The 15,969-nt window shown below is 37.9% G+C and overlaps 2 protein-coding genes across 5 annotated transcripts; one reads left to right on the top strand and one right to left on the bottom strand.

Moving 5' to 3' along the window:
- Positions 1 to 5,490: 5,490 nt before the first annotated feature.
- LOC115763493 (zinc finger protein 79) lies at positions 5,491 to 7,716 on the bottom strand. The gene is made up of 2 exons (XM_030706084.1): positions 5,812 to 7,716; positions 5,491 to 5,745 (listed from the first exon to the last, which is right to left on the bottom strand). The coding sequence occupies exon 1, from the start codon at positions 7,660 to 7,662 to the stop codon at positions 5,827 to 5,829; it is 1,836 nt and encodes a 611-aa protein (XP_030561944.1). The 5' UTR covers positions 7,663 to 7,716; the 3' UTR covers positions 5,491 to 5,745; positions 5,812 to 5,826.
- Positions 7,717 to 9,655: 1,939 nt separating this feature from the next.
- On the top strand, positions 9,656 to 14,970 carry LOC115763413 (1-acyl-sn-glycerol-3-phosphate acyltransferase alpha). 4 transcript variants are annotated; one of them, XM_030705969.1, is made up of 3 exons: positions 9,656 to 9,875; positions 13,997 to 14,192; positions 14,253 to 14,970. In XM_030705969.1, the coding sequence occupies exons 2-3, from the start codon at positions 14,017 to 14,019 to the stop codon at positions 14,890 to 14,892; spliced, it is 816 nt and encodes a 271-aa protein (XP_030561829.1). In that variant the 5' UTR covers positions 9,656 to 9,875; positions 13,997 to 14,016; the 3' UTR covers positions 14,893 to 14,970. The 4 variants fall into 4 exon arrangements, with proteins under 4 accessions (XP_030561829.1, XP_030561828.1, XP_030561826.1 ...); XM_030705968.1 differs by having other exon boundaries at positions 9,656 to 9,991; XM_030705966.1 differs by having other exon boundaries at positions 9,657 to 9,875; positions 13,955 to 14,192.
- Positions 14,971 to 15,969: the final 999 nt, after the last annotated feature.

Here is a 15,969-nt window from a genome sequence, read left to right as displayed (position 1 = left end):
CAAAGATTTGGTGGGTGAAATTTCGGTCTCAAATTCATTTCCAGGATTTTTTATGAAGTTCATTTAAGCACTTTTCTCATCCTCTCTTCCAAGCTGGAACTGTGGTAAATTGAAATATTGAAAATCATTTTCAAAAATCTTTGTAAAAATTTATTTGATACGCATTTTACACTTTTGCAAAATTCACCCTGTAGGAAACAAATATTCCGATCAAAGGTTGAATCAATCAAGCTTCAAAATGCGCGACTAAAATGGGCGCAAGCAATTGCTGCCAACTTTTAGTTCTTTATTCGATGAATCTCACATATTTTAAAATATTTAAGTAAAATATAACATGGAGTTAAAAAAATTACTTTTAGATTTAGAATTGGAAATGGGTGGAAAATTGATGTTTAAGATTTAGAACAAAAAACATGGACCAAGTAAGGCATTTCCCGGTCTTCTGAAATTCCGAAGAAAGTGGTTCAAAATTCAGGATGGTAATCAAAGCTTCAGATGATGCATTAGATTAACCCCAATGCAGCAATGATTTAATATTGGGGACTTCTTGAGAATACAACATGGAAAATATGTTTAAGTAATAGAAAATTGCAAATATCGTCACTTTTCTGGTTTTCCCTTCACAGTCCGGAGTGAACAGTAAGGAATGGCAATCGGATAGTAAGACAGAATATATATATAAGAGTAGTCTTCGGTCTGGTTGCACAGGAAACGGAAACAACTCGTTTTTAACACCGAGTTGCGCGCCTATTTATGTGGGAGTTTACTCGACAGACAGACATATATATGTGTCTGCGAGAAGGCGTGTAAAAACTTTTAATCGGAGTTTGATTGCATTAGCCCAACAAGGCTGACAGCTGGGACGCATTTCGATTTGATCTGAGCAAATTCTTAATTTGAGTAGGACTCCAAATACAGCGATTGCGTTAAATTTCTTCCCGTGCCAGAGTTATGTAATATCATGACAGCGATGCGACGCCAGGCGATGCGATGTGATGCGATGTGATGAGATGAGATGAGCGTCCAGTCGGATGCCAACAAGTGCAGATGGCCACAAAAACTTGTCATCACCATCTACGTTCGCACTGAATCAGTTAGCAGTAAAAGGCTTGAAACAATTAGATGCATGTCAATACGATTGCAGTTGTCGTTCCCGCTGAAGCATCTCTTTATGAATTGGCAATTGCGAGTCACACGAGGCAGCTAACAACGAAATGTATACACCAAATTGTTGCCAGGAATTTGACCTCCACCTTAAAAATAGCCTGGCCCCAGGCCAGAGACGCCAACCAGTTATTTGTACGAGGCATGCTTGTGATCGATAGTATGGCAGGCGATTCTTGACCAAGCGATATTAATCAAAATGCACTTCCTAAAAAGGGGTAAATGCCACAGATAGTTTAGACTAATCAATCAACACCTTCCCCCAAAATGGACTTCATGATTAGGATATTTGCAGTTGTGATATGGCCAACAGCAAACCATATTTAGCTAGAGTATTAACGCTGCCAGCCAAGTTGAAAATGTCGTGACCAGCACGACCTAAGCATGGGCTTTTGCATTTTTGCTGAACCTGCCTAGGAGACGCATTAAAGTCCATGCTCCCCGATGCTCTCAGCTATATATCCCACATATAATATATATATATATATATATGTAAACATTTCTGTGTATGGAGTGTGGTGCAAGCTGTACACCCACAACAATTGAGCGGGAAGCAAGTGTAGTTTGCATGAGCTGAGTTGATATGCCCTCGGGTTAGGCATTACCTGTGCATCTTTGATTTTCAAGTCTGCGGCTCTGCGCGCTCACATTCGCATTCCGATTCCCATTCACGATCGCATCCCAGGCTGCAATTGTCAGGCGCAGGCAGTTGCACGCAGGAATTTATTTCAAAGCCTTGGGATGCACCTTCCACTAATTTTTTGTTTGTATCTTGTCTTCGCTGTCAGGCAGCAGTTCGCAGTTGCGGAATAACAAATGGAATTTTCAATGTCAATATCGAGTCGCAACACATGTCAGTATCCCGGCCCGACAAATTTAAATAATTATGGAAATTTAACCGCAATTCATGTAAGCCAACGCACGCCAGATAATCAAATTAATATCTGCTACCTTATCGTTAGAGAAAAGCATGCAAAGTATTCGTTAGTACCGTAATACGTGCTTATACTTATAAACGACACCCACCCACAATTTCGCACAAGTTCCCATATAAATCTTTAACGTCTGTCTTGGCTGTATATGTATTGCTGTGCATACTTCAAGGCAGCGACTAACAACTAATTAACACTTCCAGCTACTTCTACGCCTACCCCAGCGGCCAACCGTATGCTGACTGAATTAATGAACGAATTGAAGATCGCGTGACGACATGAAGTGAGTCGACATTGCCACATCGAACGACAGAGCCGCAGATCCGCAGATCCACAGTCAGTGTCAGCGTCTTTTGGGGCACGTTGGAAGCGCAGGAGCAAATGTCGTGCCAGGCAAATACATACCTCAAAATATCACAGGAAACAGGTTTCCGCGTACGCGAAAACCAGCGAATGAAAAAAAAAATTGGCATAAATGTTTATGATACAGTAAACGGATGACGACGCTGACGACGACTAACTACGAATATGATGAAAACCTGGTCTTTTTGTCGGACTCCAGACTGTCAGCCAAGTGGAACGCAACAACTGTGCACCTTACATACATATGTAACATACGTACGCCTGCACGGGTGTTATCTGTAGCATTGCATTGTCTTGGGAAAAAAACACACACATTAGCCAAAAAAACAAAAAGTAGCCAGAGGCAGAAGAAAGTGAATTGTTGAAGCTGATCAAACTACATGCAAAACGGATGTGAAACGAGGCTCTTGTGGCCCGTTTCATGTGAATGCAGACAGACTTGTGCATACATCTTATTACATTTCTCCCAAAGCAACAGAATTAAATATGGAAAACGATTCGACTGACTGACTGACATTGATATATTCGATCGACAAAGCACAATTACAATAAACAATGTTGCGAATGGGACTATCTCAGTCGAACCTTCAAATCGGATAATCTTGTCTAGAGAACAACAATCTTTGACTGTGCGACATCCCCCTTTTCTCAGAATAGGTACATACATATCATAAGTACATATGTTTAAAGGTCGCTTTAGTCCCTGGATGGACAATCGTAAATATATATGCATATATATTTACCAGCGGGCCTTTCCCAGCCCTCTAGGTATTACTTTTTCACCCAGTTTCCGCTCGTGGAAAACTTAAATCCATCCGTACCATTGTGAACTCTGCTACCAGTTGAATATATGTTTAAAGTCCATCGAATAATAAACCTTAAGTGGAAATCAACGTTTTCCGCCCAGGTTATTCTTGTGGTAAGAATCTTGATAAACAAACGTTCTTTCATTTAACCCCTGGCAATGGAAAAACATATCAAATACATTTTCACAAAGAGCTTTGAGAATGAATTCGAATCCGATAACGTGGTGGACAAAAAAGCTGTAAAGATTTTCCATATTTTTACGTTTCTTGGTGGAATTTCCATAAATTCTGAAACCCGTATTGATTAAGTTCTTATGAAGGGATCTAAAAAAAGTTTGAAGACGAACTTCTCCCGCGTTGTCCACCGAGCAGGCTTGAGCTTTGCGAAGAGTATCAAATGCGGCTCAAGTGAATTTTCTCAAAGATTCTTAAAATTGAAACCAAATCCTTGGGCGCCATTTTCACTAAGAAGACATGCATTTTCCTGACCCCTCAGTAACACAAGTCAAAATAAATAGGCAAAAGTGCAAATAAATCTACATTAAAAATTGCTTTTCTATCCGCTGATGACGGATTCGCAGCAGCTGTTGGCGCCGGCAAGTTGTTGTGCGGTTTATGGGAAGAATTCATGAGACCATTCATTGGAGGCCATTTAGCTTTCCGCTGGCTCAAATATTCTCAAAGCTACTTATGCGTATCCCTACCAATTGCCTTGAATAATAACTTTAAGTCTTTTTTTGGCTGCAGCTCCGAAGGCGAGTTGCGCGGCTTGTTTGCACTTTTCAATATTGTACTTTACCGCTCTTTTCTCACATATAGTACATATTTTCTCAATATTTAATGTTAAATACACAATTTCACAATTTTGGCGATTCTTAGCTGGCCAACAAATTTTCATATTTTTCTGCTATTTTCTTGTAATAAGAAGCAAAACATTGACACAGGCGATTATGCTTTTTTATGATGTGCACATACGATTCCATACAAACGTCGGTTAACATGTTTTTTTTTTTGCACAATAATTGTAGATAATTTACTTTATTAATTTTTTAGAAGAAAAAAATGAAAACCTAAGAAGTAAACAAAAGTCGAACCCACGCTTGCGATCTGCACACAGATTGTTTTACACTCTCAGCGAATCGCGCTTATATCACGTCTTCACTCGTCGCATTGTACTTCTGAACTGATCGGAGGATGTACAAACAAAACCGTGGAACCGGTGCTGCAAGAAAGTAACACAAGCTGTTGTCCCAGCTGGAGCAGCTGCTGCGCTGTTGTTAGTCAAGCGACAGAAAGTTTTGAACACAGGCCTAAAACAATTAAGTCGTTGGGGGTGAGGCGTGTTGACTCACATAATAAGCTTCTGCAGATGGCGCTAACTCATTATGGTGATGTGGTCTATGTCAACGCGATCAAAATATTACGCAAGACTTTGGAAGAACATTCCCAGAGACAGACAGTTAAAGTGTTCCTTCCCCTGCGACATCTCAGGTGTGAGTTATTTGACTTTGACTTTGACAGAAAAGCATGTAAATATTTAATGTTTCTTTACATCTAATTATTTTTCAAATTTTATTCATTTATGTTTATTATCGATGTGAATTTTTTGTGAATTTCGAAAAACAATAAGTGCTCAAAATAAAGGGGTGCTGAACAAGAAGAGGAAATAATCTGCAGAGTCTACGAAATTTAAATCAATCTACTGTAAAAGAATGAAATCCCAATCAAAATATATATTTAGATAGGAAAATAGAATGCAATAAGGACAGAGCTCTACATTCGTAATCTCATCATGGTATGGTCTTTAGATCAATTTGGAATCTAAATCTATCAACATTATTTTTGGTCAAAATTCATGTGAAAATGGTACCCTGAAATATCCTATATCCTATTCTTTGACATACGTCAAAATATTCCAACCCCATAACCCTGTCAAATCTCATCGGGTTTGAACAAGGCAAAACTCATTGTTCAAGGTTTGGTCTCTAAATCAATTTGGCATCTAAATCTGGCTATGGATCCCTTAGACAGTAGTATGGACATGCGACGATAAAAAAGATTACACACATAGATTAGGTTAAATACACAAACTATAATGTAAAATACATTGTTTGAACTCTTTGGAGCTCCTTGCTAAGCAATTTGATTATTGTCCTAAGACAGATTACAAATAAAATACGAGTTAAAATTCATGTAAAAATGCTATCCTCAAATGTCATTTATAGACATAGGCCGAAATTGTGCGATTCTACAATACAAATTTAAATTTCTTATTCCAGATTTTATTAGTAAGACTTATAGTAAGACTTAATCTGCGTATGATATACAGTTTTTGGTGTCTCCGTCCCCCTGTCAATAGAATGTCAAATGCTCAAATATTATACTCAGTTCACTGAGTAAAAAGAAGTATATTGGTTTTGGCAAATGTCCGAAAGAATTCAATCCATACTGAATATCTACTTGTCAACATCAACGTCAGTCTAAAATAGTAAAAAATATGAATATAAGAACAACCTTTATTACGATCAGTATTCTTTTAACTTAACAAAAATAATAGCTTATCAAACTCCATTGCGCTCCTCGGGACGCGTCTCGCTGTAAAAGCCGAGATTCATTGTAGGTATCATATTGCTATAGAAGGACAACTCAGCGGCCGAAGGCCTTAAGTTTGCCATCTGAGCAGGCTCCTGTACGCTAGGCTTGGCGGCAGCAATCTGCTCGCCAATGGGATGACCCAGCGGTACTGCTCCAGCGGCTAATAAAGCCTCTTGTGTGCTCTTGGCCACACTATGCTGTAGCTCGTGTACTTTGAGGTGGGTTTCCAGCTCCGTCTGCTGCAGAAAGGTGATGCAACAGATTGCACACGTATAGCTGGGGCCATGAGCCTCCAACTCATGACGTTGCAGTTGTTCACGCCGGTTGAAGCCCTGTCCGCAAATCTTGCACGCAAAGAGTCTATCCATATGCAGAGCCCGATGACGCTGTAGATCCCGCTCACGCTGGAATCCTCTGTCGCAAACATCACAGCGAAAATTGCGCGATATCTTCGATGGTGGTTTTGTCTTTGGTTGCGACGGCGTCTGTTGTTGATAGGAGTAGGGAAGCTGCTGCACAGATACATCGGCTTCCACGTAGGGATGTAATGGAAGCTGCATTTGTTCCAGCGGCACCGTCATGTTTATGCGCACATTTTGATTATGTTGCTCCACATCGCGCTTAAGGTGGACTTGCTGGTGCACTGATAGCTTGTCCTTGCGAGCAAATGAAGCAGGGCACCTTCCGCACTGGTAGGGCTTGACCTCGGCATGGGAGCGCGTGTGCTTCATCAGCTCTAGCGGAGTTTGAAAAGAACGGGGACATTGTTGGCAAACAAAAGGCTTGACACTGCTGTGGATACGCAAGTGCTTGGTTAGATTGGTATTGCGTGAAAAGCTTTTGGAACAGACGTGGCACGAAAAGGGCCGCACGCCAGTATGAACAATTGTGTGTTTCTTTAAGTCCGAACGCCGAACGAATCCTTTGCTGCACAGTGCGCATACATACGGCCGCTCAGCGTCGTGCTGCTCTTTGATGTGCGCAATAAGAGCAGGCCTTGTAGTCAAGCGCAGCTGACAGTAGTTACAGCTGTAGGGGGCAGAGACGTCGTGTGATCCCAGCTCATGCTGTTGGCAGTCTGGCTGCAGTGTGAAGGCCAGATCGCAGTATTGGCACAGAAAGGCGCTCTTGGGATGTGCATTTACTGTGGCACTGGCATCTGCAGTTTGGTGTGCTTGCATGAGCGCCATTTGAGCTGCATCCATGCCGAGCGGCATATCAACATCTTCATCATTTTGAGGCTCCTCCTCATCCTCTTCGTCCCACTCCTCGTCGTCAAGGTCAGCCTCACCATCGGATCCTAAGAATTCGTCATCGCTGGTCTCGCAAAGCTGGTCTGGATCCACGTCGACAATGACGCAGCCTTCTTCGCCTTCCTCAAATTCAAACACGCCGGGATTGCCATTCAGGCCCGGTCGGTACTTGGCATCCAGAGAAATAATGTTTTTCAAATCTTGCTGCAGCTCAGCCTCACGTTGTTGCATGCACCGGCGCTGCTCATAGAAGTCCTTGAGCATTTCCAGGCAGCGGACACAAATACGTTCCGGTAAACACTCATGGCGCTCATACTTTACACCCCAGACACTTTGGCACGCATCGACTATTAAGTGCTTTTCGCCTTCGCCGTGTTCACATCCTTCTTTAACAAAATCCACGGTAGCTTCGTAAATGTTTGGCGATTCTGTTGTCAGTGTCACGCGTGAATGACATAGACGACATGGCATTGGTTTTGATATAGATACTCCATGATTTTTCTTATCCTCATTTATATATCCTGCGTCATCTGTTCCTAAATTGAGCATTTTTTTCTGCACTTTGTAACGACAAATGAGCGGCAACGCGTACAATAAAATATAAAAATGTTATTTCTAACATAACAGCGAACACCCAACTAAGTGCTTGCTGTTAATAACAGCACCATGCACCATTTCGCGGAAAAAAAAAATAAATTACCATCCCTGGTAACAATAATCGGAAAACATTTTTTTTGTGGGTTTATTAGTCAAACGGCTTTTTACGACTCTGCTGCCGTACGAGCCATTTGTGCATATTTAGTTTATACTGACCAACTAACAATGCACTTAAGATTAAAAAAAAGAACGAATATGTTTTGCTAAAGTTGTTTAGGTCTTTTTAAGAGAATTTCAAAACAATATATGAATAGGGAAACGCATGCGTTTGACGTAAATGAAAGTAACGTTTTGCAAAACAATTTCCAAACGCTTCGTAAATTATTTTCCTTAATTTCTACGCCTTGCAAAATTGCTTTGGATAGTCAAAATATACGATAAACGGTAGCTGATTGGATGCCGAAGTAGACGTATCCATAATAAAAACATATTTCGAGGCTTATCGATAATTGTGTGCCTACCGCTGCATTCGAAATTTAACAGTGTCATCTGAGTAAATTCTTTGTGATGAGCGTCTTACAACTAAGAACTATCGGAAACACATCGAAACTAAAAAACAAATTGTAGACTATCGACAGAGAGTAAAAACTAATATGGTCTATCTATATTTGAAATTATGCTTAATTTTAATAACATTAGATTTACGATTATCACTATGATTTTTAAAAGCAAGATATTTTTTCCGGCTAAAATATCAATAGATAATATCAATAGAAAATAGCTACATTGGTAAAACTGGTCAGAAGTATACAAATTATAAAAAAAAAACCACTTTTGTTCGTTTAAGGACTATATTGATAACATATCACGTTACATCGCTTACTTCAGAGTGTTATCGACTCTCGACTCATTTGGCACTGTTAAAATAAAAAATATTTTGTTAAATATATTTTATAAGCAATAAAGCCAAACGTCCATGTCTTAGGTTGATACCATAGCAACAAACGACAAATTTGGATATTTTTTTTCTGAATTAATACGAACTCTTACTTCAAATCATAATAAATGTTCGCACAACCGATGTTGCCAAAACTTCAATGTATCACAAAGTTTGTTGCAAATACGTCACTTTTACTCAAGGTTACAAAAGGATAAAGTTTTTTTTTTTTTATGAATAAAAGCGAAAGGAGAAAAGGAAGAAGGCTTTATTTGCAATGCATTGTCAATGGTTAGAATTTGGTTGAACTCATATAAAATATTGTAGATTATGATCATTGGCAGCGACATTGTCGATATTATTGTAATAAGTTATTTTTATCTACTATTTGTATTGTATTATAACTTAATTTTTGTCTAATATACATACACATATGTATATATACTGACATATTGTATATGTGCACGCACTTATATTTACGTACACTTTATTGAAAATTTAAGCATACTCTGGACATAATTTGTTAATCATTTAGATATGTATACAGATAAATGTATGTATGTACTGTCTGTGTGTCTCTTACAAACTTGTTGCGGTTGTTGGTTTCAAACGTAGGACGAGGTCTTGCTTATCTTTATGTGTTTGAAATAGGGTAATTTTTTTTTTTTTTTTTTGGATCTAGAGATGGTTGCGTGAAAAAACATAAGTATGTACTCATCATAGCACTTGTTGAATAAAATTTGTTAATGCTAAAATGTGATGGAATACATCAATTGTCAAAAATACAGAGAATAATAAACGATACTTTATTAGTTAATTCGCTTCATGCGCATTTTTCACTGTCACGACTACCGTTCAAATTACACGAGTTGTATGCTTAGGCACGAGCAGGAAGGGCACGCACACCCCTCTAATTTTCACAATTGCGCGCGCACACATACATTGAAAAGAATTGTTGAGCATGCGAAAGCTCATTTAAGTCACCAGTCGCATTCGGGCATTTGTATAGCACGAGCGTCGGTGGGACGTTGTATTGGATAGCTATACGATCATGATTGCCCGGTCATATTAATAATTGCCTCCTACTTACATCTAATTACGAACAGTTTCCTTATTAACAATTTTTTTTAAGGCTCGCGTGTTATGTTCACAAAGCTGTTTGTTTTTCAGTGTTAGTGCAACGGTTCAATTGCGATTTACGTCGATAGGAAAAATTCGAACAGCAACGGTAAATGTCGTCGTTTAATAGCGGCATACGCATAACGCATAAAAGCAAAAACAGTTCGAGCAAAAACGCAAGAGATGAATATTTGTAATTCACTTACTACCCAGTCCCATAGCTGAGTAAGTGGGTATACTGGGCCTGTTTGTTTGCTTGTCCCTTCTTTGTGTTCCTTAATCATCCTGTTGAAATTTGTATATAAATGCCAACCATGGACACATGCGTAAATACATATATATGTATGTATGTATACGCGCATGTTAAAGAATATTTCAAGTATCCTAGTATAGTTTTACTGCGCACTCAATTCGATTCATTAAATATTCTCTAAGGTGAGGTAATGAGCTACCTTGTAATTTCCCTACAACAAATATCCCTTCAAACTGCTTACGATTTGTTTTATGTACTTCTTAGCAACTAACATGTTGCGCCTGACTATCTATTAAGCTTCGGCAGCTACTTTTACCTACTGACTCGTAATGCCCCAACTCTACTTTGCTAGTAATACATATAACCATAAAGTATTATATAAATTAATATTCGTCGTAAATATTATTACATAATAGTACACAAAACTATAATAAGTTATTCTATATATTGTAAGTTGATGAGTAAGTTTTTTTCCGACTGACCATCCATTCCCACAAGATCAGCGTGAAACAAGTCACGCGACAGCGACTAATCTATGAATAAGATTTTAATATGCTAAACATTACCAAATAAGTCATTCGATTTCGAAATTGCCAGGCAACTAAAATAAATCAATCTCATTTGGCATTTCACTCAGATTTCCAGCTGGACCAGTTGGCAACATTTGTACATTTACATTTGACTTTGAACTTAAAATCGCTAAAAAATATTAAACCAATTGTTTTGCCAGCTGTAATAATATGTATGTAAATATATATTTTACGCCTTAAAGTCTCGAAATATACATATGTATGTATGTATAGACATTTGTCGGAATCATGCCATAATCTTATCAGTGTTGTCTTTTTTCACTTAATGAAATCGTACGCGATTTAATTAGACTAAGTCTGTCTGTTTAACGACTCCTTGGCTGGCTGTAGGATTCAACAGGAGACTTATAGTGATACGTATAGGTGCAGGCGAACGGAAGAGATGCGATACCAGCTGGAAATACTTTAAGAAGATTGCCCTCATTGGCAAGCTTGTCCCTTAAAGCCAGGCTAGCTTGATAAGAACTGAAGTACAATCCCGGGGAACATTTTTTGTGTTTGTTCTCTTCTCTTTTGTGATTGGCAACATAACGAAATTTGATGATATAATAATAATAATATGAATTTGGATTGATCTAGCCATGTCCTTCTGCAATTTGCAATTTGAGTAACAATTTCGTTTGTTTAAGATCATAGATAAAATTTCCCATTTCTATGAAAAATATGAATGATTCAGAGCTCCTTTCTTTATGCATAGATCATAAGTTTTTAACCTTTTTATACCCTGAACCCATTGAAAATGGGTAAAAAGGGTATATTGTATTTGTGCAAAATGTAAATGTATGTAACAGGTAGACGGAAGCATCTCCGAACCATAAAGTATATATATTCTTGATCAGCATCAATAGCCGAGTCGATCTAGCCATGTCCGTCTGTCCGTATGTATGAACGCAAGGATATCAGAACCTATAAGAGCTAGAGAACTTTTAGATGTAGGTTCTCCTAGTGCCTGCGCACATCGAGTTTGTTTGCGATAATCGATAACTTGCCCCGTTTCCAAGTAATCGATAAGAATCGATGTCGATATCATGTTTTTTGGGAAATTATGGTAAATAATAAGAGTTAGAGTCACCAAACTTGACATGTAGCTTCTAGAATAGTATATATATTTGCATTTGGTATTGGAAGAAGAGGGTTCAGGGTATCCCCTAGTTGGGAGCTCCCGTCTAGAACCTCTTACTTGTTATATTCTAGAAGCTTGAACTGGCAGTAGCCATAAAATGAAAAAAAAAACTTAATTTGTATATACTATTACAAATTTGAGCTTTTATCAAAGCTGTTAAAACATAAGATAATTGCTAAAAATAAACATAATTTCAATATTCTATTCTGAAATCTTATATTTTTACAGCACGTATCAATGCACACATTAAAATTTCACATTTAAGCCCAGGAAATGTTCTAATAATAAGACAATAAAAATAAATGCATATAAATAAATAAATAAAAATAAATAAGATTGTCAAGAAGGGACCTTCTTTGGTGTAGACTGCCGTAAAGAAAAAGACTACCACGGTCTTCTGTACGTCTTTTTCAGGGTACAAAATACGTGAACCTGTGTACGATTATGTGGAATATGCACACATACATAGAAATTAGTTGAATTGTATTCCACGGTGATTTAGAGCTCGGTACAATATGTCTCCTAATCGGGCACTCTTGAGTGGAACCATCTTAGTTGTTGTTGGGCTTGTAGAATTTTATTTGCAAAGAATCAGTATAATATCAAAGTTCAGTGCCTTATTTAAACAAAATATTGCGTTCGACCAAATTGGGAATTTTTGATAAGCGCCTTACCATTAGTAATTGTCGTTTTGCTGTTAAAGGCTTTACCTGATACGATAGGGCATTTAGTGTTGTGCGAGTCTCTGACCTTTGCGGACGTGCCTATAGCAATAGCGCATGAAGAAACTCAACTAGAATTGTGAGTCAGAAACAAAGTAGTTTTGATTACTCAGAATATCATTAAAAGAAAGAGTGGTTCGTCAAACTTAAAGCTTCCAGAAGAAGTTGCCAAGAGCAATATTGTACTTTAGCCAAGACCATAAAGCGCCAGAAGGAAAGATGATATTATTAAATACTATAAAGAATATATACTATATATATGCAGGTACCTGTGTTGCCAGGCAGGCTCTTATCTGCAGAACTGTTTAAAATCGATTTAGCTGTGCAAGATATCATTTTATTTTCTCATAAATCTACTGTATATAAATGACATATACATAATGTGGATATCTAAAGCCTGCAAATGGTATCAATTTGAAAAATGAAACCTTCCATTCTGTATTTACAGAATTTATACGCCACGAATTTGTTATTATTATAAATTGTTGCCCTTGATACAGAATGACAAATTTAAAGTATTTTGAAAAAAAAAAACATTTTGATGTGGGCTTATGATATGAACCCATATTTCGTCTACATTATATATTCCCAGCTTAGGTTAAACAGCTGAATCTAAAAATTGTATATATATATAGCCCGGGTATTGCCTGGCCTTGCCGTGCAAAGCTTTGTTTCACAAATTTAAGATACTACTTCTATTTCAAAATATGTGAAAAGTCCATCGAAAAAATAACCATATGTTGGAATCAACAGTGCCCGCCCATGTTTTTCTTGCGCTGACAACAACCGAACAATCAACTTTCATTCATTAAACCTTTGACCCGCATTTTCCATCCAAGAGCGGTGAACTTTTCATTTGTATTAAACAAATTCCCACAAAGATCATTCCACAGTTGCGGGTGGAAATTCCAAAATCTCTGAAAACGTATTCATTTAATTTTGATATAGGGCTTTGAAAGAAGGGCAGAACTAACAACTCCGACCTTATCCACCCGCATTTGTCATCCAAGATGGGCGGAATTTGCGAAAAGTGTGAGACACGTATCAGTTAAATTTTCACAAGGTTTCACCCTTATACAACTCTTTCTGCCACTGTTGCGGGTTGCTACAACACGTATTCTTGAAGTTCTTAAGTTTAGTTAAGTTCTCTTTTCGAAAACATAATACTTCGCCCAAAATATCTTCTAATCGCACTTCCACAGACGATCCTTGGAGACTGAAACACGTCTCAAGTGATTTTTCCTAAAGATCTGTGGAAATGAATTTAAAATCGAAACTTTACACAGCAAATCTTTGACTCCCATTTATACCAGATAAAAATGTATTTTCCGAAAAGCGTAAAACACCCTTCAAATGAAAGTCTTTGAAAATGAGTTTAAGTACGATCGGAACATACTTGCATACTTGCGGGTGGAATTTCCAATAATAATAAAATAACTATATCAATATATATATATAAATATATTGACTTAGTTCTCTGCGATTTTTGTTTCATTTTAGCTTCTTGTATCATTTATTCTATATGCTATTAAAATTCCGCAGTACTAGATAAAACTGTTGTCATGGCGTGCACCTGTGAGGTAATCGGGCTCGCCTGCGTCGTCGCCCTAATTTTGAGCATTGCGGCCAAAGCACCTTACCAGATGAGGATGTTTATTGTGCTGTTTGGAGCCGGCGCAATTGTTACTCTGTGCATTCCTTTCATGATCCTGCGGCCGAGGGACTACAGGAATGGGCTGTAAGTTAAGCACCTGAAAACTTTCATTAAAGCTAACAATTTTGTTCTTCCAATTTTAAGCATTCCATCCTGGTGCTTCGTGCAGCTGTGCCGGATAATGGGTATCACCATGGAAGTGCGTGGTGTGGAGAACGTAAAAAAGGAGCACGGGAGTGTTGTGCTTATGAACCATCAAAGCGCCTTGGACTTGTGCGTGCTGGCTCATCTTTGGCCGGTGATTGGAAGGGCGACCGTGGTGGCCAAAAAGGAAATTCTTTACATGCCCTTCTTTGGCGTTGGCGCCTGGCTCTGGGGCACTTTGTATATTAACAGATCGCGAAAGAGCGATTCAATTAATTCATTGCAAAAGGAGGCGATTGCTATACGGGAGCGCAACTGCAAGATATTAGTCTTTCCGGAGGGCACGCGCAATTCCAAGGAGACATTGCTGCCGTTTAAAAAGGGCTCATTTCACATTGCGCTCCAAAGCAAGTGCACAATACAGCCGGTTGTCGTATCGAAATACTCGTTTTTTGACGAGAAAAAGAAAAGCTTCCGACCCGGACACGTTGTCATACAAATACTGCCTGAGATATCAACGGATGGCTATGAAAAGGAAAACATGGAGAAGCTTATCGAACATTGCCGCACGACCATGCAGCAGGAATACACGAGAATGAGTAAAGAGGCCCTATCTGTGGACTCAAAAAAACAGTTATGAAAACTATATAGTAGTATAAGCTCAGGTTACACACATTACCGGTATTTTAATTCGAAACAATATACTTAATATTCTAAATATCAAAGATGTGTAGATATGTAGCAGATTTCAATTAATGTTTAATGGATAAGTTAAATGAATAACATATGAATAACAATTTCATAATCTTTTGAATAATTTTTACTGTTAATGAATTTCCGTTCGTAGTTATTCAATTTTGCGGGTATGTTTAAAACTGTTTTTAATGCCAACGCTATCCAATTTGAAAAAAAAAATAACGAACGTGGCAAATAAACTGTTGTAAAAATGCTTATGTACATTAGTTATCAAAACAAATTTGTAAAGCCCTTTAAGAAAATATAACAAAAGAATTTATTCACACATTTACATAAGCTATAATACCAGATGACGATTTCTAGCTTTGAGAATCCTTATGTCGGAAAATTAACTATCATCATACAGCCTTTGATCCGCATCGGGTGGTAAACAAACAACTTTATTAAAACCATTTTACGCAAATACACAAAAACGTTCTCATTAATTTCACGAAAAACGTCGCGCAGAAAATCTATGATCCGCATTTTCCACCAAGGATGTTTAGATGCTGCAACTGATGTAAAACACTTCTCAAATGAATTTCTACGAGGATTTTTGGAAATGAATGTGTATCCATAATTTTACCAACCGAATCTTTGACCACCATTTCCACAAAGGAGGGGTGCATAATCCGAAAAGTGTGAAACACATCTCAAATGAATTTGTGGATAAAATTTCAGCTAGCTTTTATATAGAGCTAGCTTTTATATAGAGATTACTTGTGTGAAAAGCAGTCACCATTAAATTGTTTATTGACAATCTCTATGTGAAATATATGGCAGCTTAAACGAATATTTAATTGGTTGTCTTTAGGGTTTTCTCCTTTTCATGTAAATAAAAACCTTGTTTCTAATGCATTTCAAAATTTTCATAGTATTTTTAAATAATTTCTTGCATTCCTTTTTACAATGCATTTTTATCATATGCTCTGCTACCCAACAAATGCTTGTAGTTGTAGATAAACGGCTCTCGAGGTTTAAA

This window comes from Drosophila novamexicana, unplaced genomic scaffold, assembly GCF_003285875.2.
Source record: "Drosophila novamexicana strain 15010-1031.04,08,12 unplaced genomic scaffold, DnovRS2.1 tig00000739-arrow-arrow-pilon, whole genome shotgun sequence".
Classification (NCBI taxonomy): domain Eukaryota; kingdom Metazoa; phylum Arthropoda; class Insecta; order Diptera; family Drosophilidae; genus Drosophila; species Drosophila novamexicana.
The sequence above is the reverse complement of the archived record's forward strand: the minus strand, read 5'-3'. Positions and strand labels throughout refer to the sequence as shown.